General features: G+C 40.2%; 1 protein-coding gene across 5 annotated transcripts in view; it reads left to right on the forward strand.

The window, feature by feature from the left end:
- The first annotated feature begins 6765 nt into the window (after positions 1 to 6765).
- Positions 6766 to 26602, forward strand: part of LOC126162052 (G patch domain-containing protein 11) — a 158966-nt gene continuing 139129 nt past the window's right edge. For all 5 annotated transcript variants that reach the window (XR_007534991.1, XR_007534992.1, XR_007534990.1 and 2 more), the window contains exon 1: positions 6766 to 6942. Coding sequence is in view for 1 of the 5 variants with exons in the window: in XM_049918297.1 (XP_049774254.1) it covers positions 6893 to 6942 (50 nt within the window). In the remaining 4 variants the exon portion in view is untranslated. The remainder of the gene's footprint in view (positions 6943 to 26602) is intronic.

Raw genomic sequence — 26602 nt, forward strand, 5'->3', positions numbered from 1 at the left:
GTGACGAGCACAAAAATCCGCAAAGTCGGAAGAGGCAAATTGCGGACCATTATCAGTAACAAGAGTAGAGGGGAGGCCTTCCAAAGAAAAAATGCGGGCGAGAGCACTAGTGGTTGCCGCGGTGGTAGGTGACGTGCAACGGACAATGAAAGGAAAGTTAGAATAGGCGTCAATTACGAGGAGCCAATAAGTACCCAGAAAGGGTCCCGCAAAGTCAGCATGAATGCGCTCCCAGGGCTTCTCAGGCGAAGGCCACGGTGACAAAGATGACTTCGGGGCAGCAGCCTGTGACGCACAAGGGCTGCAGGCAGCGACCATGTGTGCGATGTCAGAGTCGATGCCAGGCCAGTACACATGACGGCGTGCCAGAGATTTTGTGCGAGACACACCCCAGTGCCCCTGGTGAAGGAGGCGCAAGACCAAAGCACGCAAAGACGCAGGTACCACAACACGCGGCGAAGCATTGTCAGTGAAGAGGAGGATAACACCATCCCTAGCTGTGAGGCGGTAGCGCAAAGTGTAGTAGTTCCGCAACGGATCAGAAGTCTTAGCGGACGGGCGATCTGGCCAACCCTTCTGAATACAGCGTAAAACCCGGGAGAGGGTAGGGTCAGAACCCGTAGCAGCCGCCAGCCTGTCCCCAGTGATGGGGAACCCGTCCACAACCCGCTGCTCGGCAACATCCAGGTGGAAACACAAAAGTTCGTCCCTATCGAATGCCTGATCAGGACCCATGGGAAGGCGAGACAAAGCATCAGCATTTGCATGTTGAGCCGTTGGCCGGAAATGAATCTCATAATTGAAACTGGACAAGTAAAGAGCCCAACGCTGGAGGCGGTGTGCAGCCTTGTCGGGAAGTGATGTTGATGGATGAAACAAGGAAACAAGCGGTTTGTGATCCGTAACAAGATGAAATTTTGAGCCATAGAGAAAAACACCAAACTTATGAAGAGCATAAATGATGGCCAAAGCTTCTTTCTCAATTTGAGAATACTTTTGTTGGGCATCCGTGAGCGTTTTGGAGGCATAAGCAATGGGTTGTTCCGAACCGTCAGAAAAACAGTGCGCAAGGACTGCACCGACCCCGTATTGAGAGGCGTCTGTGGCAAGAACAAGATGTTGGCCAGGTCGATAAGTAGCCAGGCACGGGGCCTGTTTCAGCATAGTCTTTAATTTCCGGAAAGCCGCGTCACATGACGCGGACCAGTGAAAAGGCACGTTTTTATGCAACAGGCGATGCAACGGCTGAGCCACCGACGCCGCAGACGGTAAAAACTTGTGATAGTATGCTATTTTCCCCAAGAAAGCCTGCAGTTCCTTAACAGATGTAGGGCGAGGAAGGGCATCGATCGCAGCAACAGTGTGTTGAAGCGGATGAATACCATCCCGAGAGAGTTGAAACCCCAAGTACGTGATAGATGCCTGAAAGAATTGTGATTTCTGAAGATTACACTTAAGACCGGCAGTCTGTAAGACATTAAAAAGTGTGCGGAGATTTTGGAGATGTTCTTCAGTGGTGGAGCCAGTGACAACAATGTCGTCCATGTAATTGATACACCCCGGGACAGGGAGCAATGTTTCGTAAAACACCGCGGACATGAAGGAAGTTGCCAGGGATGTTGCTGCAGTTTCTTAGTGGGTTGTTTACGGCTAGGCCGAGGCTGCGCGTGGGAGCGCACTGCGGCCACGTCGGCCGGCGGGGACGCGCCGCACGCGTCGTCAACAGCGCGCAGAGGTTGTATTTCCCCGACGTCACCCCACGCTTCTATTTGCGCCCCAGCGGCGCGAGAAATTTCAAAAGACTGCGCAATGGAGAGAACTTCATCTAGAGTCGGATTCGCCAACTGAAGGGCACGTTGCCGAACTTCTTTGTCGGGCGCCGACCGGATAATAGCATCCCGTACCATGGAATCGGCATAGGATTCTTTGTGAACGTCAGTAACAAATTGACACTTTCGACTGAGGCCGTGAAGTTCAGCAGCCCAAGCGCGATAGGACTGATTTGGTTGTTTTCGACAACGATAAAAGGCAACACGAGAGGCTACCACATGCATTTGCTTTTGAAAATAGACAGACAGAAGGGAGCACATTTCAGCAAAGGACAAAGACGCAGGATCCTTCAAAGGAGCCAATTGCAACAACAACCGATACATTTGAGGTGAAATCCAAGAAAGGAACAGAGACTTACATGGTTGTTCGTTCGTGACATGAAATGCCAAGAAGTGCTGTCAAAGACGTTTTTCATAATCAGACCAGTCTTCCGCCGTCTCGTCGTAAGGTGGAAAAGGAGGTACAGCCAACGACGAGAAACGCCCCGCATTTGATGCCGCGACGAAATCGCGAATCGCCGTTGTTAGAAGCGTTTGCTGATCGCGAATCGCCGTTGTTAGAAGCGTTTGCTGATCGCGAATCGCCGTCGTTAGAAGCGTTTGCTGTTCAAGGAGATTTTGCAAGAGCTGCTCGACAGTAGCCATGAAACCCTGTGAGTCAATGGTGAAAAGGAAAAATCCCATCCTCATCGCCAATTTTTATATCTTCAAATTTAACACATATTTCGGACAACAACACATATAAGTCACTGAGTAAGTTGACCTGTGTACAAGTCGGCATTCGATTAAACACTGAGTCTCAGTCTAGCGGCCGCTGCTCGGCTGGCCGCTTAGGTGGCGCAGCTGCTGCGTGGCTGGCAGACAGCGCCGCACGTAGAGGACGTGCGTAATTGCGCGGCGGCACTTTGAATAATCGGCGAGTCACAACAATTATTCCTTTAAAATCGCACAACAACTTCAATAAAACACAGTTTAATCATTCACACACTTATTTCACAATTATTTCACTTTTAAACTGCAAATCCTCTAACAGCTGTCTTGAATCTTCACGAGTCTCTCTCAAAAACAGCCTTGATGTGGATAGATACGTACAGCAACCAGTAATCAGAATCAGAACTGTGTCTGCAAAAACACAAGGATTATTAAACAATTTTTGCTGTCATTAATTACTAGCAATATAATTGACAGAGTAGATTGCTAATATTTGCTATAATGAATATCACATTTGCAAGAACGATCTCACTGAAGTAATTAAGTCCATCGAAACGCTTAGAAACTAACCTCTCGTCTGACGAAAACGGTCTAAAGACGCAGTGGCAATTTCTTCAGATCTGTTGACAATGATATTTTGAGTTATCACTTTACTGAGTGACTGAAATGTAGTTCAGGTACCTGTGAACATAACAATATGTTAGCATTCATTTTCTAAATACGAACTATTACGGTACTGTACGGCTACTTACATATTAATTACACTATTAATATTTTCGCAGTTGTTTCTTTAATACAACGGAAGAAAAAACGTAAAACATACTTGCCAATGACAGGTTTGTTGAGATGCAATTTTCTGTGTTGACAGATGTAACTTTTTCATACGGTGGTAAGTCGCAGAAATCGCAGAAATCACAGAAATCGCAGAAGTAGCAGAAGTCACAGAAATCGCAGAAGTAGCAGAAATCGCAGAAGTAGCAGAAGTCACAGAAATCGCAGAAGTAGCAGAAATCGCGGAAGTAGCAGAAATCGCAGAAATAGCAGTGGCGGAGGGATACACGACCTATGTTCCTTAACTGCGACTCTTAACTGCGACAAATCACAGTTAAGAATAACAGATACTGAAAAGTAGCATTCACAGAAATCACTGATATCGGAAAATCGCAGTTTAGCCCATCACTACAGACGACAGTAAACAGCTGGTAGAGCCATCTATCGGTAGGCCCGTTAGTTGAGCATCCCTCATTTCGCTAGCTTTAGACGCCTGTGAAGTATGTGTGTACTGTGTGCGTTAGAGGTGGGCCAAACGGTTATTCTGGAGTAACCGTTATCACAGTTCCAGTTATTCTTTGATAACCGTTATCGTTAACCGTTATTAATAACTGCCAAGTTATTTTTCGCTAGCGAATACCGATAACTCCGACAGTTAAATAACGACATAGTTGGAATCCATCAGTTTAGTTATCAGTATAACTGCGAGTAGTGTGAAATAGCAGGAATGTCGTATGAATCGTGTCATAACCTTAGCTTATTAACTCCGGGTACATTTTAGTTGATGTTAGAACGATTATTAGTGTTTCATATTATATGTTTGTAGGTTATCGGTCGCTATTAGAAATATTATCTTCGCAGCTGCGACAGAAAGTACGCGGAACTTCGCCAAAGCACTGTTTAAGTAAAATGTTAACAACGTGCGTTTTGAAGTATGAAGTAATATGTAAACTGAGTACTGTAGGTTAAATTCGAAGCTTACTTTCTTGTGCTGCTCACATAATAGAATAAAGTTTACAGCCTTATAATACAACAAAAAATATATGTAATGTGACAGATTCGTTTACTCTTTGCTGTAAAAGCTAGTCCTACTGGGGAAAGTGTGAGTACGCTAATCCAAGTTTTATGTCAGATTTGCAAACTGCTCGATTTCTCCAGCGACAGCATGTTTATAAAGATCGAAAAGGTTGACAGTGTTACATTTCTGGGACTACAACTCGATAATAAATTCAGTTGGGAAGGGCATACCACATTTTTTTCATTCTGTTATTTCATAAGGGAGCATATTCTGTGGGAACTTATCAAACGTAGCAAAAGTTTTTCGCATGTAAAAGCGTGTAATAAAAATCGTTTGTGGTATCAATTCAAGAACATCATGTAGGAACCAGTTCAAGGAACTTTGTATTCTAACCACTGCTTCCTAGTATATTTATTCCTTTATGAAATTTGTTACAAGTATTTCCAACCAATAGCTTAATACATAATATCAGTACTAGAAATGGGAACAGCTATCTACATAAAGACCTAAAATTACTTACCTTGGTCCAAAAGGGGTCCAATATTCAGGAACATGCATTTTCAATAAACTGCAAGCAAGTCAGCAACCATTAAAAACTTGGTTTCAGATAAGGCACGGTTTACAGTGTGTTTGAAAGACTATTTGATACAGAAGTGTCTGATTCCACCCGTCATCAATATACCGGAAATGGCTATTTTAAGTGTGTCTATGACGTCACTACATACACATGGCAACAAACACGAAGATACATATAAATAATACAATAACATTTCCCACCAAAAATACAATCAAACCAATAGGACAACTGTGGGAAGTTGGGGGTTTTAGGGTGAGGACAAGCTAGTAAAAAAAACACACCATGATCCCAAAACACAAAATGAAGAACAAAAAGAAAAAAAAATTACAGCATTCTGCTACACCAACAAAAATCTGCAGGAATCGGACACTTCCCTTGAACAATATAGGTCAACTATAGGTGACCATACCAAAACACCAATACCCACAACTAAAAGTACGAAAATTGGAATCAGACATTTCCCTTGACCTATATAGGTCAACCTCAGATGACGATACTAAAACATCAACACACACACAACTATGAAAATGGGAATCGGTCATTTCTGGTGACCTATATAGGTCCACCACAGCTACTGATGCCAAAAAACCAACACCTACAACTGCGAAAAATAAAACCACAATCCCAAAAGTCCACAAATCAATCATCCCTACATAAATTAAATCACATTCAATACATCATAAATACACAAAACATCACAGCTAGAAAAAAAAAAAATTTAATTACCACTAGCAAATTCCGGCACTGCAACCTAGATCGACAGCCCCCCCCCCCCCCCCCACACACACAAACCAACTCATAAACACCGTGCCGTAATGACATTCACACACCACAACACCTTTAGTCGAAGCAGGCGGGTGGAATCAGACGCTTCCATTGACCCCTCCTTCTACTCTGTAGATGAATATCATAACAGAGACTGATAGACCAGCTTAGGTAAAAATTCTGCTATATTTCAGTTTTGACAGCACTTGGTTGCAACAGTCAAGATCGGGTATTCTGTGTACGATAAAGTTATTAAAAGTACGTAACTGTGTTTTATTTTGTCAGTGTACCAATTCTGTAAATATTAGCAGTTACTGTGATATATTCACATATTTTGACAATCTCCTGACAAATGATGAGGATAATAATTATTATATTCCACTGTATTATGTTATACTTTCTGACATGTTATTTGTCATTCGCGATTGCCAGCGGCTATTTCCGTAGCAGTACGAAAATATTTGTTCGCTCCAGTTACTATCCTCTCTGGAAATATCACCTGGAACTACGACCTTTAACTGGAGTCACCGAGTCAGGAACGTCTAGGCACACAGTTATTCCGTTACCAGCTTCCAGGTTATCTGTGGTGGTAGCCCGATAACTACCAGAGATCTAGAACTACGAGCCAATAACGATAACTGCCAGAGGAGAATACAGGTCTCTGACAGTTATTTCCATAGTCGCTCGAATTCCTAAGTAACTTTCCTTCTACTACCCGTCCAAGCTAAATTAACACGTAAGGCGGTGGCTTAAGGGAACGACCGTACTTGTTAATGCCTGTACTGCAGCTCCTATCAGCCACGGCTCGGACATTAACTTTATTTAATTGTTTATGCTAAAAGTAACGAAGGCCCACGAAATAGTACACAGTTCTTATCAACAGATGGCGCGCAGTCTCACAGTTATTTCCATGGTCTATAGAACGCCTTCCAAATGCGCAGTACGATCTTCGGTCAACAGATGGCGCGAGGCACTGTTGACACTAAACAGTTATTGAAATAACTGCCAGAATCAGAGGAATTGTTATCGCAGTAACCGTTACTTCTCAGTAACCGGTTATTTCTATCAGTTACGTTATTTTTTGCCACCTCTAGTGTGCGTCTGGTGTTGTTATGGTCCATGCGGAGTAGGGGCGAGAATGTTGTTCAGTGGTAGTGTGTAAATGGTAGTGTAGTGCGAGTTACTTTGCGGTGGTAACATAATCACAGTTCCACATTTAATATGGCTTCTGATGACGTTGATTATATGTCAGATGACATATTGGTTCAATGGTAATGGAAGTTTATTTCTCAGTTTACTGACAAAATAATGTTACAGAGCAAAAGTAAGGATCACAACTGGCTAGTTGGTCACCCTCATCACTGTCGAACTTCTGTAATCTGTCTCTGAGCATTAGGTTTTATAATGCCGTGTTAGACAATATGCATCTCCTCAATATACGCCTCATATTTGATTGGTTTACTTAAATGTTGTAAATGCCACTACAAGTGAATGTATTCGTGCTAGGCAACCTTATCGGAGAAAATTTCATATTTATGATTCGTCCTTTTACCATTCGCCACAACAGTGTGGTTAAGTTGCATATAGTCATTTTAACGATTACTACCTTGCGGGTCGACAGAAGCGTCCGATCCCACGCGTCGGCTTTGACCCGTGACGTAAGGGTGTTGTCGTGTGTGACGGCATGACAGAGTGAATTTTGGTTTGAGTGTGGCTGTCTCCAGTTCCGTTTTATCATATTTTGTTTACTTTTCTGATCTGTTCGTTCTATCTCGTGAGATTTTTTTTTTAAATTTAAAAACGCTTATTACTTATTTTAATTATCTGTTTCCTCCAATTTCTGTTTTAGTTTATTATATTTATCTTTCTGATCTGTTCGTTCTATCCCGTGAGATTTTTTTTAAAAAAAGACAAAAAACAGTAATCAGCTACTGAAGCATCTTTATCTTCTATGGGTTGCAGGGGTTACGACCCCTGGGGAGGTGGGTGGGTATTCATGCATGGCTGTCTTCACTTACACGTTGTAGCTACGCAAGGCGTCTAAATTTGTTTATATTTAGTTTGCCCCCCACGCAAAACACCCCATTTCCCGCGCTTGTCCCGTTAGTGTCATTAGGCTTCTTGTGGAAAGTGTGTGTGTTTGTTTTTGTTTCCGCCATATTTGTGACGTCATGGGTCAAAGCAGACGGCCGGGATCGGACGCTTCTGTATTTCCAAATTAATCGATTGTTGTTTTTGTTCAGGAATTGATATGACGGATAAAATTAACAGTGCGCAGGTCAAGTGGATTGTTCGATACCAATGTGTGGCTGTGTATGTTGATATTGGTATCGGGAGATGTTTTTGAGCTACATAGGCCAAGGGAAATGTTGGATCCTAATTTATGGGATCGGGAGCTGCTGTTGAGCTATATAGGTCAAGGGAAGTGTCAGATTCCAGATGATATTGTGTTTAGTGGTAATTGGGGAGTTTTCTGAAGTCGGTTTTTTCGTCGTTTTGTGTGGTTTTGTATGGGGGTGGGTGTCTAAATTTGTTTATATTTAGTTTGCCCCCCACCCAAAAACACCCCATTATCCGCCCTTGTCCCGTTGGTGTCATTAGGCTTTTTGTGGAAAGTGTGTATGTTTGTTTTTCGATGTATTTTCGTCCTTATAACGTGTACGTACCGACTTTATGTGCGCCCTATTGGAATCGTGGTTTATGGTCGTTTCCGCCATATTTGTGACGTCGTGGGTCAAAGCAGACGGGTGGGATCGGACGCTTCCGTGTTTCCCTTCTTGCAAAAGCTTGCATTCATTTTCAAACCAGTCTTTAAATGATAGGGTACAATATTAATAAAATCATGAAATAAAAAACGTTAAAATGCATACGTAGTTTTCCAGCACTCTTTATTGTTGGGTATCTCAAACATAAAGAGAGTGAAATATTTGTGAACGATAGTTTTATCAAATGACAATCAAACGTGCACACAAGGAATGAACACCTATATCTGTACCCTGCAAACCACTCTGAAGTGCATGGCGGAGTGTGCATTCTATTCTGCCAGTCAATACGTTTTCTTCCTGTTCAGTTCACGTACGGATCGCAGGAAGAATGAGTGTTTAATTCGTCTGTGTGCGCTAGAATTAATCATGTCCCCATGATCCCTGTGTGAGTGATATATAGGTGGTTGTAGTATATTGCTTGAGTCATTAATTACAGCCACTTCTTTAAACTTTGTAATTAGGCTTTCTCAGTATCATTTACTTGTAAATTTTAGAGTTTGTCACTTGAGCTTCTTCAGCACCTGTGTGACTCTCCCACAGGTCAAACAAACCTCTGATCACTTGTGCTGCCATTCTCTGTACATGTTCACTATCCCCTGTTCTATTGTGTATGGGTCATACACAAACACACACACACACACACACACACACACACACACACACACACACACACACACCCCTGAGCGATTTTCTAGACTGGGTCACACAAGTGATTTGTAAGCAGTCTCCTTCGAGGACTTAGTGCATTTCCCCAGTATTCTATCAACAAACTGAAATTTGCCACCTACTGTATGCATGACTGAGCTTGTTTGATCATTTCATTTCATACCCTTACAAAGGGTTTTGCCAAGGTATTTGTACGAGTTGGCCAATTCCAACTGCAGCTCATAGATTTTATATGTTCTTCATTTCATGAAGTGCACAATTTTACGTTACTGAATGCACAAAGCAAGTTGCCAACCTTTTGCACCACTTCGAAGTCTTATCAAGATCTGACAGAATATTTATACAGCTTCTTCCGGGCAATACTTCATTATAAATAATTGCATCATCTGCAAAAGTCAGTGTAATTGGCAAAAGCCTGAGGTTACTATTAATATTCTCCACGACTTCATCAATACGGGTCATTCCACGTCAAATGGGCCAATATTAGAAAGGTCCCCAAGTGACCACCTCCAAATGTGTGAACTTCTATATGGTCTTTGATGCATACATATCAAATTTCAGTTCAGCATGTTCAGTGTTCTAATTTTTAGAGATTTTTAAAGAGAGGCTACCCACCTTGGCATCAAGTACAAAGGTGCAAAAGTGCCATGTTTGCTAGGCAGTTATAAAAGCTCTAGGAAACATTTGGTGATTTGCTTTAATATACATTGACAACATTTGATGCTGAATCACACCATGGCAAAGATTGGGGAGTTAGTAATATCTAAAAATAAATACAAACCTCTAAAGTGGCTATAAAAATCAATCGTTGCACAATTCGGGGAACCTATGTTTGACCGAACACTGCTTCTGTTAATATGAAACAATCACAGCAAAACTTCAGAGGGTTATTTCTATCTATGATATCTATATATGGGCCAGATTTAATTGACGTTGAATGGCTAGAGGGAAAAGATATGCTTCTGCAAATTCGGCCACAAAATTTTCTACACACAAATTTTAGGATACTTTTGGGAGGTAATATCTCTGCTGTCTTGTTCAATCCTCTTCCCCCCCTCCCCCCTTACACACACACACACACACACACACACACACACACACACACACACACACACACACACACACACAGAGATTGAAAGGTGCTGCTATAAGCTTTCAGAGCTACAGTAATTAATTTCTGGATCTTACATTTTGATTAGTAAGTGTACCTATCAAAAGTAGGGAAAATGGATTATCGATAAACAGAAAAAAATTAAAACAATTTGAAGTTGTAGGCCTATGTCAAAATATGTATAAATTGTAGTGTCTGTCAGTAGTATAAGATTTACCTGTGGTTTAGGGACTGTAACTATGTTAATAAGAAATATTTTTATATTATTTTACAATATGGAATACAAATATAATAAAAACTCATAAAATCGTCTTAACATTATAAGATCTAGAAGATCATAATGGAATGCAGTGTTGCTTCAGAATGTTTTAACCCTGTAATGTATGTTGGTGCATATATAGGTGGGAGATTCCATGGTGACTCACATTAAATTTTGAAATCAGTGTTTTATTATGTTGACTTGTTATTAATCTATAAACCCATATTTTCTTTTGTAAATCATCATTATAAATTGTGTTATTCAGGGAAAGATCTTGAAGTGGTATTGAAGCAGGGAAGAGCATTAAAATTAAAGAACAAGAATGTAATTTATGTTGTGACTTACGTTACAAATTTGGGCTTCCTATTCCTAATGTGCATTTTACGTCAGAAGTGTCCTCAAACTATTAGGAGAATCGATATGGTTTTTATCACAGAAAATACATATTAGGTTGGCATTCAAATGACAGAGTTACAGATTTCTAAAAATATTTATATCATGTGAAATATTGTAATATGCTGAAAAAGGTGTGTGACTCAGTGTTACATAGCTCATGTAACTTGCTACTTCTTGTTGGAAAAACTTTTTTTCTGCAAGCAGTGAAATGAAAATATGACATCATGTGCCAAATAAGATAAACCAAGAGCCCCCTTGCAACCTTCTACTTTGGTGGAGCAGATGAAGCTGACTGTCATAAGTCATCACCATTCAATTACGGTAAAAGTCAACTACAACCACTTAAGGAAATGTCACCAGTGTACAAGGAGCTTCTGTGACATAGGTCTGGGCTTGATTTTACTGAAGATAAACTACATCAATTTGTTCATACCATAGTGTCTTCTTGATGACAAAATTTCAATCTTGCACAAGACTTGCTGCAATACATTTGCTAAAGAAATACACATAACCAAGAAGGCTTTAACACCAGTAACCATTGCAATGTGTGATAGGTTGAAGTTACTTACTAATGAAGTTTTTAAACCTGATTAGAAAATTTGTAACAAATGTAGACATGAAGGGTATGAAAAGTTTATGGGTAAATTTGGAGAGGATATGGAGGCCAACAGGAATGGGAAACAACTCTTGGATTTCTGTGCCAGTATGGGCTTAGTAATCACAAACTCCTTTTTTAAACATAAGAACATTCACCGGTATACTTGGGAAGGCAGGGGAACCAGATCTGTCATTGACTATATAATAACAGATCAGGAATTCAGGAAGGCTGCGAGGGACACATGTGTATTCAGGGGATTCTTTGATGACACTGATCATTATTTAATCTGCAGTGAAATTGGGATTGTGAGGCCGAAAGTGCAGGAGGTCAGGTCCATATGTAGGAGGATAAGAGTGGAGAAACTTCAGGATAAGGAAATCAGGCACAAGTACATAACAGCGATCTCAGAAAGGTACCAGTTAGTTGAATGTAGTCAATTACAGTCATTGGAAAAGGAATGGACAAGGTACAGGGACACAGTACTAGAAGTGGCTAAAGAATGTCTTGGAACAGTAGTGTGTGTAAAAGTAGTATGAAGCAAACAGCTTGGTGGAATGACACAGTCAAGGCAGCCTGTAAAAGGAAAAAGAAGGCGTATCAAGAATGGCTACATACCAGAACCCAGGTAGACAGAAAAAGTTATGTTGAAGAAAGAAACAAAGCCAAACAGATAATTGCAGCATCCAAGAAGAAATCATGGGAAGACTTTGGAAACAGGTTGGAGACTATGGGTCAAGCTGCTGGAAAACCATTCTGGAGTGTAATTAGCAGTCTTCGAAAGGGAGGTAAGAAGGAAATGACAAGTATTTTGGACAGGTCAGGAAAACTGCTGGTGAATCCTGTGGATGCCTTGGGCAGATGGAGGGAATATTTTGAAGAGTTGCTCTATGTAGGTGAAAATGCGATCAGTAATGTTTCAGATTTTGAGGTAGAATGGGATAGGAATGATGATGGAAATAGGATCACATTTGAGGAAGTGGAAAAAATGGTCAATAGATTGCAGTGCAATAAAGCGGCTGGGGTGGATGAAATTGTCGGAACTCATCAAGTACAGTGGAATGTCAGGTCTTAAATGGCTACACAGGATAATTGAAATGGCCTGGGAGTCGGGACAGGTTCCATCAGACTGGACAAAAGCAGTAATCACACCAATCTTTAAACATGGAAACAGAAAAGATTGTAACAACTACAGAGGTATCTCTTTAATCAGCATTGAGGGTAAAATCTTCTCAGGTATTGTTGAAAGGAAAGTGCGAGTATTAGTTGAGGACCAATTGGATGAAAATCAGTGTGGGTTTAGGACTCTTAGAAGTTGTCAGGACCAGATCTTTAGCTTACGGCAAATAATGGAGAAGTGTTATGAGTGGAACAGGGAATTGTACCTATGCTTTATAGATCTAGAAAAGGCATATGACCGGGTTCCTAGGAGGAAGTTATTGTCTGTTCTACAAGATTATGGAATAGGAGGCAAACTTTTGCAAGCAATTAAAGGTCTTTACATGGATAGTCAGGCAGCAGTTAGAGTTGACGGTAAATTGAGTTCATGGTTCAGAGTAGTTTCAGGGGTAAGACAAGGCTGCAACCTGTCTCCACTGTTGTTCATATTATTTATGGATCATATGTTGAAAACAATAGACTGGCTGGGTGAGATTAAGATATGTGAACACAAAATAAGCAGCCTTGCATATGCGGATGACTTAGTTGTGATGGCAGATTCGATTGAAAGTTTGCAAAGTAATATTTCAGAGCTAGATCAGAAATGTAAGGACTATGGTATGAAGATTAGCATCTCCAAAACGAAAGTAATGTCAGTGGGAAAGAAATATAAACGGATGGAATGCCAAATAGGAGGAACAAAGTTAGAACAGGTGGACGGTTTCAAGTACTTAGGATGCATATTCTCACAGGATGGCAACATAGTGAAAGAACTGGAAGCGAGATGTAGCAAAGCTAGTGCAGTGAGCGCTCAGCTACGATCTACTCTCTTCTGCAAGAAGGAAGTCAGTACCAAGACTAAGTTATCTGTGCACCGTTCAATCTTTCGACCAACTTTGTTGTATGGGAGCGAAAGCTGGGTGGATTCAGGTTACCTTATCAACAAGATTGAGGTTATGGATATGAAAGTAGCTAGGATGATTGCATGTACTAGTAGATGGGAACAATGGCAGGAGGGTGTCCACAATGAGGAAATCAAAGAAAAACTGGGAATGAACTCTATGGATGTAGCAGTCAGGGCGAACAGGCTTAGATGGTGGGGTCATGTTACACGCATGGGAGAAGCAAGGTTACCCAAGAGACTCATGGATTCAGCAGTAGAGGGTAGGAGGAGTCGGGGCAGACCGAGGAGAAGGTACCTGGATTCGGTTAAGAATAATTTTGAAGTAATAGGTTTAACATCAGAAGAGGCACCAATGTTAGCACTGAATAGGGGATCGTGGAGGAACTGTATAAGGGGGGCTATGCTCCAGACTGAACGCTGAAAGACATAATCAGTCTTAAATGATGATGATGATGATGATGATGATGATGATGATGATGATGTAGATATGAAGTGGCCCAAAAAGAATCACCCCACCAAGATAAACAAGAATCACCATCCAGAAGACATCCATATCTTTGATGCTTGTTTTGCAGCTAACAGTCATTATTGTCACTTGGAGAATAACCATTAACACTTCAATGGATCAGCTAAAAGGGTTCAATAGGATATTTCACGTGCAAAGTTCTGAAAGCTGAAGGCAGCATTACTAAGCTAATTGCCCCAGCTGCTGGTGGGAGCCAATTAGATATTGCTCACATACAAATGCAGGAGTGCCAAAAAGGTAAATATATGGACAGCTTAATTGAAGAACTTAAAATTAAGCTCCAGACTTCAAGCAATTGCAGTGAAGTTCAAATTTTGACCCTATCTGCAAATAGCTAAACTATTCAAAAAAACTGCTAAAGATTTCGCTCTTTCAACCACAGTGGCGAAGAAGGCCAGGCAACTAGGGATAGAAAGGGGGATTTTGGCAACACCTGCGAATCAGAAAGGAAAAACGTTCAATGGTGAAGTAAACCAAAACGTCCTCACTCGTTTATGCCCAGGCAAAAAGGACTGTGTTGCAGTAAGACTGTTGAAGGAGGAGAAGATTCACAAGCAGAAACACCTACTCCTTCCTCATCAGCTTTATGCACCCACATGGTTCTGCATGTTCCTTCCCCAGGCCAACTGCTGAAGGCACGTGCTAGACTCATGAGCAACATATTTTCGAGATTTAAGAAGCATCATCATCATCATCATCAAGACAATACATCTATCCACAATCTGTCCTTTACAAAAATTGTAGAACTGTTATCCAAAAAATGGAACTGACTGTTTAGTATTTTGTTTTGCAAATTTACTTTGTTGTGTATTGTACTTGTTTATATGACATGTGTTAAATTAACGTTTGAAACTAATTTACATACTCAAATAAAAAATTAATTACTGCTAAAATAATAACTTTTGAAAGGTACTCTCACTCATCAAAATGCAAGATCCAGAAATTAAATGATTTAGCTTTGAAAGTTTAAAGTGTTCTCGTTTCAGCTGTGGCAAACAAAAAGGATTGAACAAGATAATTGAAATATTACAACCCCCCCTCCCCCCAACAAAAAAGCCAAAATTTGCACTTAGCAAATTTTGGCCAAATTTACTGATGCATATATTTTCATCTAGGCATCCCATGTTAATTAAATTTGGTCCATACATAGACATCATCAGTGGGAATAACCATCTGAAGTTTTGGTGTGATTGTTTCATATGAAAATTAGCAGTGCGTGGTCAAACATAGGCTCTCAGAATTGTGGGACACATTTTTTAGCTACTTTAGAGGCCTGTATCTATATTTAGGCATGACTAAATGCCTAATTTTTTGCCATGTTGTGATTCAACATAAAAAGTTGTCTTTGTATATTAAAACAAATGACCAACTGTTAGCAAGAAATTTTTAAAAAAAGCCTAGCACACATATCAAATTTGCACCTTCGTGCGTGATGCAAATGTGAGTAGCCTCTTTTGAAAAGCCCCTAAAAGTTCAACTACTGAAGATACTGAACTGAAATTTGATATATAACCATCAAAGACCGTATAGAACTCTCCCACTAAATTACATTAGATTAGAAGATGGTCGAGTCGAGATCTTTAGCTCCCTTGACGTGGAATGACCATATACAACCTAAACAGCAGTGGTCCCAACACACCTCCCCGGTAGGCAAACGCGAAACTACTACTACATTGGACAATGACTCTACATCTAAGGTAACATGTTAGTTTTTATTATTTTACACGTCTAGTTCCAGAGGACCAAATTGAGGAGCAAATCTCCAAGGTAATGGAAAGTGTCAGTACATGAAATTACAACATAAAAGTAATAACAGATAAAATAAAATGTTCACGAACCCAAAAAAGACAAGCCACAAGTTTATATAAACACAATCAACAATATAACACAGGAATCAGCTTAATTTTTCAAGGAACTCCTCAACAGAATAGCAATAATGCACGAGGAAACTTTTCAGTTTCGATTTGAAAGTGTGTGGATTACTGATAAGATTTTTGAATTCTTGTTGTTGTTGTTGTTGTTGTTGTCTTCAGTCCTGAGACTAGTTTGATGCAGCTCTCCATGCTACTCTATCCTGTGCAAGCTTCTTCATCTCCCAGTACTTACTGCAACCTACAGCCTTCTGAATCTGCTTAGTGTATTCATCTCTTGGTCTCCCTCTACGATTTTTACCCACCACGCTGCCTTCCAATGCTAAATTGGTGATCCCTTGATGCCTCAGATCATGTCCTACCAACCGGTCCCTTCTTCTAGTCAAGTTGTGCCACAAACTCCTCGTCTCCCCAATTCTATTCAATACGTCCTCATTAGTTACGTGATCTACCCATCTAATCTTCAGCATTCTTCTGTAGCACCACATTTCTAAAGCTTCTATTCTCTTCTTGTCCAAACTATTTATTGTCCATGTTTCACTTCCATACATGGCTACACTCCATACAAATACTTTGAGAAACGACTTCCTGACACTTAAATCTATACCCGATGTTAACAAATTTCTTTTCTTCAGAAATGCTTTCCCTGCCATTGCCAGTCTACATTTTATATCCTCTCTACTTCGACCATCATCAGTTATTTTGCTCCCCAAATAGCACAACTCCTTTACTACTTTAAGTGTCTCATTTCCTAATCGAATTCCCTCAGCATCACCCGACTTAATTCGACTACATTTCATTATTCTCGTTTTGCTTTTGTTGATGTTCATCTTATATCCTCCTTTCAAGACACTGTCCATTCCGTTCAACTGCTCTTCCAAATCCTTTGCTGTCTCTGACAGAATTACAATGTCATTGGCGAACCTCAAAGTTTTTATTTCTTCTCCATGGATTTTAACACCTACTCCAAATTTTTCTTTTGTCTCCTTTACTGCTTGCTCAATATACAGATTGAATAACTTCGGAGACAGGCTACAACCCTGTCTCACTCCCTTCCCAACCGCTGCTTCCCTTTCATGCCTCTCGACTCTTATAACTGCCATCTGGTTGCTGTACAAATTGTAAATAGCCTTTCGCTCCCTGGATTTTACCCTTGTCATCTTTAGAATTTGAAAGAGAATATTCCAGTCCAAATCGTCAAAAGCTTTCTCTAAGTCTACAAATGCTAGAAACGTAGGTTTACCTTTCCTTAATCTATTTTCTAAGATAAGTCGTAGGGTCAGTATTGCCTCACGTGTTCCAACATTTCTGCGGAATCCAAACTGATCTTCCTCAAGGTTGGCTTCTACCAGTTTTTCCATTCGTCTGTAAAGAATTCATGTTAGTATTTTGCAGCCGTGACTTATTAAACTGATAGTTCTGTAATTTTCACATCTGTCAACACCTGCTTTCTTTGGGATTGGAATTATTATATTCTTCTTGAAGTCTGAGAGTATTTCTGCTGTTTTGTATATCTTGCTCACCAGATGGTAGAGTTTTGTCAGGACTGGCTCTCCCAAGGCTGTCAGTAGTTCTAATGGAATGTTGTCTACTCCCGGGGCCTTGTTTCGACTCAGGTCTTTCAGTGCTCTGTCAAACTCTACACGCAGTATCGTATCTCCCATTTCATCTTCATCTACATCCTCTTCCATTTCCATAATATTGTCCTGAAGTACATCACCCTTGTATAGACCCTCTATATACTCCTTCCACCTTTCTGCTTTCCCTTCTTTGCTTAGAGCTGGGTTTCCATTTGAGCTCTTGATATTCATACAAGTGGCTCTCTTTTCTCCAAAAGTCTCTTTAATTTTCCTGTAGGCAGTATCTATCTTACCCCTAGTGCGATAAGCCTCTACATCCTTACATTTGTCCTCTAGCCATCCCTGCTTAGCCATTTTGCGCTTTCTGTCAATCTCATTTTTGAGACGTTTGTATTCCTATTCTTGTGGTAGCTTATTGAAAATGGATGCAGCAATATACTGCACTCCTTTCTGCGCAAGAGTCAAGGAAGTGCAATCCAAATGCAGTCTGGAATTCTGCCTAGCATTAACTGAGTGAAAGCTGCTAATTCTTGGGAATAAGCTGTTTGTGTAACAATAAAAGACAAAAAATATAAATATTGAAAGGCCAATGTCAGAATACACAGACTAAGGAATAGGGGTGGATAAGAGGTTCACAAACTTACACCGCTTACCGATATTGCCCGAACCACCTGTTTCAGGGCCAAAAATATTCTTTGACAGTAGGAAAGAGTTACCCTAAGATATAATACCATACATCATAATCAAATGAACATAAGCAGGGTAAATTACTTTTCGTGTAGAACCATCACTCCAGATATTTTGTTCAAATAGTAAAAATGACCGGATTAAGTCTTTGAACAAGATCCTGAATGTGGACTTTACATGATAGTTTACTATCTATCTGAATACCTAGAAATTTGAATTGTTCAGTTTCACTAATCATACGCCCATTCTGTGAAATTAAAATGACAGGTTTTGTTGAATTATAGTGTAATCACCTCTTGATCTCCCTCGACAATTTTTACCCTCCACACTTCCCTCCAATACAAAACTGGTGATCTCTTGATGCCTCAGAACATGTTCTATCAACTGATCCCGTCTTTTAGTCAGGTTGTGCCACAAATTCCTCTTTTCCCAATTGTATTCAGTACCTCCTCATTAGTTATGTGATCTAGCCATGTAATCTTCAGCATTCTTCTGTAGCACCACATTTCGAAAGCTTCTATTCTCTTCTTGTCTGAACTATTTATCATCCATGTTTCGCTTCCATACATGTTACACTCCCTATAAACACTTCCAGAAAAGACTTCATGACACTCAAATCTATACTCAATGTTAACAAATTTCTCTTCTTCAGAAATGCTTTCCTTGCCATAGCCAGTCTAAATTTTACTACTTCGACGATCATCAAGTTATTTTGCTCCCCAAATAGTAAAACTCATCTACTAATTGTCATTTTCTAATGTAATTCCTTCAGCATCACCTGATTTAATTAGACTACATTCCATTATCCCAGTTTTGCTTTTGTTGTTGTACATCTTATATCCTCCTTTCGAGACACCATCCATTTGATTCAACTGCTCCTCCAGGTCATTTGCTGTCTCTGACAGAATTACAATACCATCAGCAAACCTCAAAGTTTTTATTTCTTCTCCATGGATTTTAATTCCTACTCCAAATTTTTCTTTCCTTTCCTTTACTGCTTGCTCAGTATACAGATTGAATAACATCGGGGATAGGCTAAAACCCTGTCTTACTCCCTTCTCAACCACTGCTTTCCTTTCATGCCCCCTCGGCTCTTATAACTACCATCTGGTTCCTGTACAGATCGTAAATAGCCTTTTGCTCCCTGCATTTTATCACTGTCACCTTCAGAATTTGAAAGAGAGTATTCCAGTCAACAATGTCAAAAGCTTTCTCTAAGTCCACAAATGCTAGAAATGTAGGTTTACCTTTCCTTAATCTATCTTCTAAGATAAGTCGTATGGTCAGTATTGCCTTGTGTGTTCCAAGATTTTTGTGGAATCCAAAGAGATCTTCCGCGAGGTCAGCTTCTCCCAGTTTTTCCATTCGTCTGTCAAATTCTTCAAGCAGTATCATATCTCCTATTTCATCTTCACCTTCCTTCTCTTCCATTTTGCCCTCAAGTACTTCGCCCTTGTATAGGCCCTCTATATACTCCTTCCACCTTTCTGCCTTCCTTTCTTCGTTTAGAACTGGCTTTCCATCTGAGCTCTCGATATTCACACTGGTGGTCCTCTTTTCTCCAAAGGTCTCTTTAATTTTCCTGTATCTGTCTTGCCCCTAATGATACATACTTCCACACCCTTCATTTGTCCTCTAGCCATGCCTGCTTTGTCATTTTGCTCTTCCTGACAATCTCATTTTTGAGACTTTTGTATTCCTTTTTGCCTGCTTCATTTACTGCATTTTTATATTTTCTCCTTTCATCAATTAAAATCAATATCTCTTCTGTTACCCAAGGATTTCTACTAGCCCTCTTTTTTTTTTATCTAGTTGATCCTCTGCTGCCTTCACTATTTCCTCTCTCAAAGCTACCCATTCTTCTTCTACTGTATTTCTTTCCTCCATTCTTGTCAATCGTTCCGTAATGCTCTCTCTGAAGCTCTCTACAACCTCTGGTTCTTTCAGTTTATCCAGATCTTATCTCCTTAAATTCCCACCATTTTGCAGTTTCTTTACTTTTAATCTACAGTTCATAACCAATAGATTATGGTCAGAGTCCACATGTGCCCCTGGGAATGTCTTACAATTTAAAATCTGGTTCCTAAATCTCTGTCTTACCGTTATATGATGTATCTGAAACCTTCCAGTGTCTCCAGGCCTCTTCCTTGTATGTAGCCTTCTTTCATGATTCTTAAACAAAGTGTTAGCTATGATTAAGTTATGCTTTGCACAAAATTTTACCAGGTTGCTACCTCTTCATTCCTTATCCCTAGTCCATGTTCGCCTACTAATTTTCCTTTTCCTACTATCGAATTCCAGTCCCCCATGAATATTAAATTTTCATCTACCATAACTATTTGAATAATTTATTTTATTGCATCATACATTTCTTCAATCTCTTCATCTGCGGAGCTAGTTGACACATAAACTTCTATTGCTGTGGTAGGCTTGGGCTGTGTGTCTATCTTGGCTACGATAATGCATTCTCTATCCTGTTTGTATGCAGTCCTGTTTTTTTATTCGTTATTAAACCAACTCCTGCATTCTCTTATTTGATTTTGTATTTATAACCATGTATTCACCTGACCAGAAGTCTTTTTCCTCCTGCCACTGAATTTCACGAATTCCCACTATATCTAACTTTAACCTATCTGTTTCCTTTTTTAAATTTTCTAACATACGTGCCCGATGAAGCGATCTGACATTCCATGCTACGATTTGCAGAATGCCACTTTTGTTTCTGCTGATAATGACGACCTCCTGAGTAGTCCCAGCCCGGAGATCCAAATGGGGTAGTATTTTACCTCCAGAGTATTTTACCCATGAGGACACCATCATCATTTAACCATACAGTAAAGCTGCATGCCCTTGGGAAAAATTACGGCTGAAGTTTCTCCTTGCTTTCAGCTAGAAATTGTGTGTTAGAAACTGTAAAAACTGAGTCTTACTGCAACTTAGCATTAGTTTATTTTCTACAAGCCATGAACTTATGCCTTGAAATGCGCTCTTTGAAACAGTGCCGTTGTTGCACACAACATCCTTTACTTCCAAGCTAGTGTCACCAGCAAACAGAAATATTTTGGAATCACCTGTAATAATAAAGGCCACATCACTTATGTAAATGAGGCACAAGTGTGGCCCCAGCACTGATCACTTAGGCACCCCCCCCCCCCCCCCCCCCTCCAATTTAATCATGCCACTCTCAGACCCCACATTATAGCCATTATGAACAGTGTGGAGAATGACCTTTTGCTGTATGTTATTAAAGTAAGAGGTGATCTAATTGTGAGTTGCTCCCCGTATTCCATAAGGGTCCACCTTCTGGAGCAATATTTTGTGATCAACACAATCAAATGCCTTAGTTAAATCAAAAAAGATGCCTAGTGTTCGAAACTTTCTCTTTAATCCATGCAGTACCTCTGGGAGAGAAGAGACTATACCATTTTCAGTTGTTAAACCACTTCTAAAACTGAACTGTACATTTGATAGCAAATATGCAAAATAAAATGACCAATTAACCTTACATACACAGCCTTTTCAATTACTTTAGCAAACGCTGATGACATAGTAATAGATCTAAAATTGTCTGTATTATCCCTTTCTCCCTTTTTATAAAGTGGCTTTACTACTGAGTATTTTAATTGTTCAGGAAAGTGACCATTCTTGAAGAAAAATTACGTGTACAGCTAAGTACAGGGCAAACATGTGCAGCACAGTACTTTCATATTCTGCTAGGTACTCCGTCATATCCATGAAAGTCCTTAGTCTTCAACGCTTTAATCATTGACTCGTCTCCTCCTTGTCAGTATCACAGAGGAGTATTTCAGACATCAGTCTTGGAAAGGCATTTTCCAAGAGAGTTATACAATTCCCTGTAGAAACTAAGTTTTTATTTAATTCACCAACAATGTTCAGAAAGTGATTGTTAAATACTGCACATATATCTGACTTACATTTTTACTACGAACTGGCTTTATATCTTCGAGCTTGTCCTGCTAACCACATGCTTGCTTCATGACTGACCATATGGTTTTAATTTTACCCTGTGAATTAGCTATTCTCTTTGTGTACCACATACTCTTTGCCTTCCTAATAACATTTTCAAGCACCTTACAGTACTAAATATTTGTAATGGGCTATTGTAATTCAATTGTGACTACTTCTAGCATTTTAATATAATCCCCACTTTGTTCTACGTGATATCCTCATCCCACTAGTCAACCACCCAGGCTGCCATTTGCTTCTAGTACCACATTTAGATCACACTAATGGAAAACAATTTTTGAAGAGCATGAGAAATCTGTTAGGAAAGCATTATATTTGTTATTTACGTTATTGGCACTATAAACATCCTGCTGCTCTTGTTCTTTAATGAGGTTGCCATTGGATTAGCTTTTCTACATAGTTTGTAATTATATATAACTTTTGTTTGGGAACAAAAACCTTTTAATGTTAAAATTTGTGCATCATGGTCTGAAAGCGATTCACCCTTTTAGTAACAGAATGCCCATCTAATAATGAAGAATGAATGAAAATATTTTCTATATTTGTGCTACTGTTCCCCTGCACCCTGTTTGGAAAAAACACAGACTGCATCAGATCATATGAATTTAAGAGATCTTCCAGTATCCTTTTTCATGCACGATCACATAAGAAGTTAATATTGAAGTCACCAAATATAACTAATTTTTGGTACTTCTTACAAAGTGAACAAAGAACCCTTAGGCCAACCTTAGGAGAAATGCTCTGAAGTCAGAGTTAGGGCACCTATACATAACAATGATTAGAAGTTTAGTTTCACGAAATTCAACTGCCCCTGCACAACATTCAAATACCTGTTCAGTGAGTCTACAGACTCCAGTGGAATACCGTTTTTTACATACATGGCCACTCCCCCAGTCCGCAAAGAACTCCTTGAAAAATAGCTAGCTAATCTTTATCCTGGTAAAGAAAACATCTGAATTTTCTAATTGTTTAAGTGGCGTTTCGATATACAAGTTTTTGTATCCTGTCTGGATACGCGTGTTGATCTGCTCCTGTGAACTGCTTCTGCAAAATAGGTCGAGAGTGAGGTAAGCGAGTAGGAGCGGGAAAAGGTGAAGTACTTCGGTACTGCATGTAAATTTAAAGCACCTTTAATATAGGTTAATTCTTACAGAGAAGTGGCTGGTTGCTGTTTTCTTCTCTGTAAGACTTAACCTACATTAATTGTACACAGCCATGGTCTCACCATGTCAGTTTTAGACAAAATAGCATAAAGCACCTTTACTATAGGAAGAATATGAATACATGAATTGTTACTAATTTTGGCTGGGATGAGCACGTAGGTGCGAAGCCATACATCAGTCAAAGATAACATCAACTAGAAGTTACAACGGCAATATCTGTAGTGGCTTGCGCACTATGCGATAGAAACAATCTTGCTAGGTCATCTGCTCGTGACCAAAAGGAGTGAATGTGGAGCGGCGCTCGTCGAGCTCCACAGCGTCGGCTAGAGGGCGCTGTGGTCGGCGCTTTTCATTCGCTTTCATAGTGCCAAACTACGAGAGCGCACCTACGTTTTGGCATCGTAGCTATTTATACCACACCAATAATGTCAGAGTCAATATCTATAAGCAGTTCACTAATATTATCTGTAATACCTTTTATATTTTGATGAAATATGATAAATCCTTCACTACTTGGATACATGACCTCCTTTGAAGGTGATTCCTTTGTTAGAGGGACTTCCTTTAAGCAGGGATACTTATCAGCTGACTTCAATCTAAAAAAAAGTTACAGCACTAACACCAACAGCTACAGGAATTTTTCGTTGAGTGATCCCACCACAGGCCACACAACACAGTCACCTATAAGCTTTGCCAGCCTCCTCTTCCCATACCTAGTGAGGTGCAGGCCATGCCTAATGAAACCTGATCTATTGATAAACTCAACTGGCACGACTGCAATGTCAGCCATGCCCTCCACCATCAGTGCCTTCTGCAGCCCCATGTAACATGCTTAACAGCAGCATTAAGAAAAGGCCAATCATGACGCTGAAACAGTGGCATGGAATGCACATTAGTGCCATCAGCTTGAGTAGCTATCTTTGCTAGGTCACCACCTACATCATACTCCCCATTCCTGTCAAGACTGTTACCAGCTCCACTGACAATCACTGCCCGATCCACTTTCGTAGGATTCCTACATAACTTCCTTACATTAACAGTCACCTGAGCCAACACTGCACTAGGCTTCACAGAGGTGGTGACCTGGCACTCACTGCCCAATACTTTCTGCAATTGCTGGCCCATACCTCTGCCATACGAACTATGTAGCAGCAGAACCTTCTTCTTTCTATTAGAATTTGCAACTAACATCCCCCCTATCAAAAAATTCTTAGTCCAGTCGCAAATTTCTATTGATACACCATATGATCATACCTTTGGCAATAAGAGTAGGTGTGCTGAGTCCAATGGTTTTCGAAAAGCAAGAAATACTGCATCAGCATATCTCTATACAACGTGAGTGTAGAACTCTTGTCATCTAAGCATAGAAATGCAGTGCCCCTGTTGGTTATGTGCCTTGCATATCATTTGTTGTAGTTTGGCAAACTGTGTGTGACAAAGGATTCCTCACTTATATCTTATTTTGAACTATATGTAAATATGCAATGTAACAGGCTGATGTGGGAGTAGAATTGAAAATCATTATCTTTTCCTGTTCCAATGACATGTCTAGCAGCCACGTTATATTTTGGCAAGAAATGAAATATGAGCATCTATGGCTGACACTATCAGACAGCTGGAGTTTTACTAACTGTGGGGTGGAGTTCATTATCTGGGTTGTATAGAGATCACTGCTACATACATATGAACAAATGACAACCACAGAGTAGTAGTAACAAAATGAAGTAAACAGAAAACTGTTGATAGGTTAGGATTTGTAAATTTATGTTCCCTTAAATTGACATTGACACACAATATGAAGTTCAAATGTAAAGTGACGCCTTCCATGATTTCACAAAGCTTACGTTTTTTACACATTTCATGTCTTGGATTATGGACAGGTTTTGTAAAAGTATTAGCTAACATTTCTTTAGTAGGTAGATGTTCAATATTTATATCATCTGGCTCCAGATACTTTCTTGTAAAATGATACGAGGGCTGGAACTTTAATAGTGGCAACTATTTATTTACAGCTCATACAAAATAGATACGTGTTTCGAAGTTTTACTGACCTTCAAAGTGGTCACCAGCATTATGTAGAACCCATTGTCAGCAATGTGGAAGTCGTAGGATACTCTTAGCATTGTCAGTTGTGTTGACAGTTCAAGCAGCACGGTCTGTTGCCCGACAAATTTGTAGCAGTTCTGAAGTGAATGCCGTGAAGCGTTTCCTTCAGTTTAGAAATAGAGTTGAACTTACGATGACTTAAGTCAGGGGAGTGCAGTAGGTGGTGTAGCACTTATCAGCCCCATCTGTCAAACAAATCAGCAACAGCTAGCACTGTACGTGCTTGAGCATTGTCCTGCAAAATTCAAATGGCTCTGAGCACTATGGGACTTAACATCTGAGGTCATCAGTCCCCTAGGACTTAAAACTACTTAAACCTAACTAAACTAAGGACATCACACACATCCATGCCCGAGGCAGGATTCGAGCCTGCGACCGTTGTGGTCGCGCGGCTCCAGACTGAAGCGCCTAGAACCGCTCGGCCACACCGGCTGGCTGCCCTACAAAATGATGGTCAGGTCTTGCAGAAAGTGTCATCACTTCTGTCCCTATGCTGTTCATTTTTGGAACACAACCTACGACCAGTTTAGAGACAGAAGTGATGACACTTTCTGCAGGACCTGACCATCATTTTGTAGGACAATGCCCAAGCGTATACATTGCAAGCTGTTACTGATTTTTTTGACTGATTAGGCTCCTAAGTGCTGTACCACCTACTGTACTCCCCTGACTTAAGCCCTCGTGAGCTCAACTCGATTTCTAAACTGAAGTAAACACTTCACAGCATTCACTTCAGAACTGCTACAAACTCATTGGGCAATACACCACGCCACTTGAACTGTCAACACAACTGGCACTGCTAAGAGTATCCCACGACTTCCACGTCACTGGCAACGGGTTATACACAATGCTGGTGACTACTTTGAAGTTTACTAAAACTTTGAACCATGTATCTATTTTGTATGAACTGTAAATAAATAGTTGCCACTGTTAAAGTTCCAACCCTCATATTTTGTATGTATATATAGATTCTTGCTAACCAAATGGCTCTTTTATCATCAAAATATGCTTTAAGTGACTTGTGACACTACTTGGATCTACCTCAGATATGTTGTCGTAATCCTCTGCAGTTTATGCCTAAGCCATATATTCAGCTGCACATGTGGAAACTACAGTAGTTCTTTTTGTCTCCTAGACTGCAAAATTAAGGGGTTTTG

This window comes from Schistocerca cancellata, chromosome 2, assembly GCF_023864275.1.
Source record: "Schistocerca cancellata isolate TAMUIC-IGC-003103 chromosome 2, iqSchCanc2.1, whole genome shotgun sequence".
In the NCBI taxonomy this organism is placed as follows: Eukaryota; Metazoa; Arthropoda; class Insecta; order Orthoptera; family Acrididae; genus Schistocerca; species Schistocerca cancellata.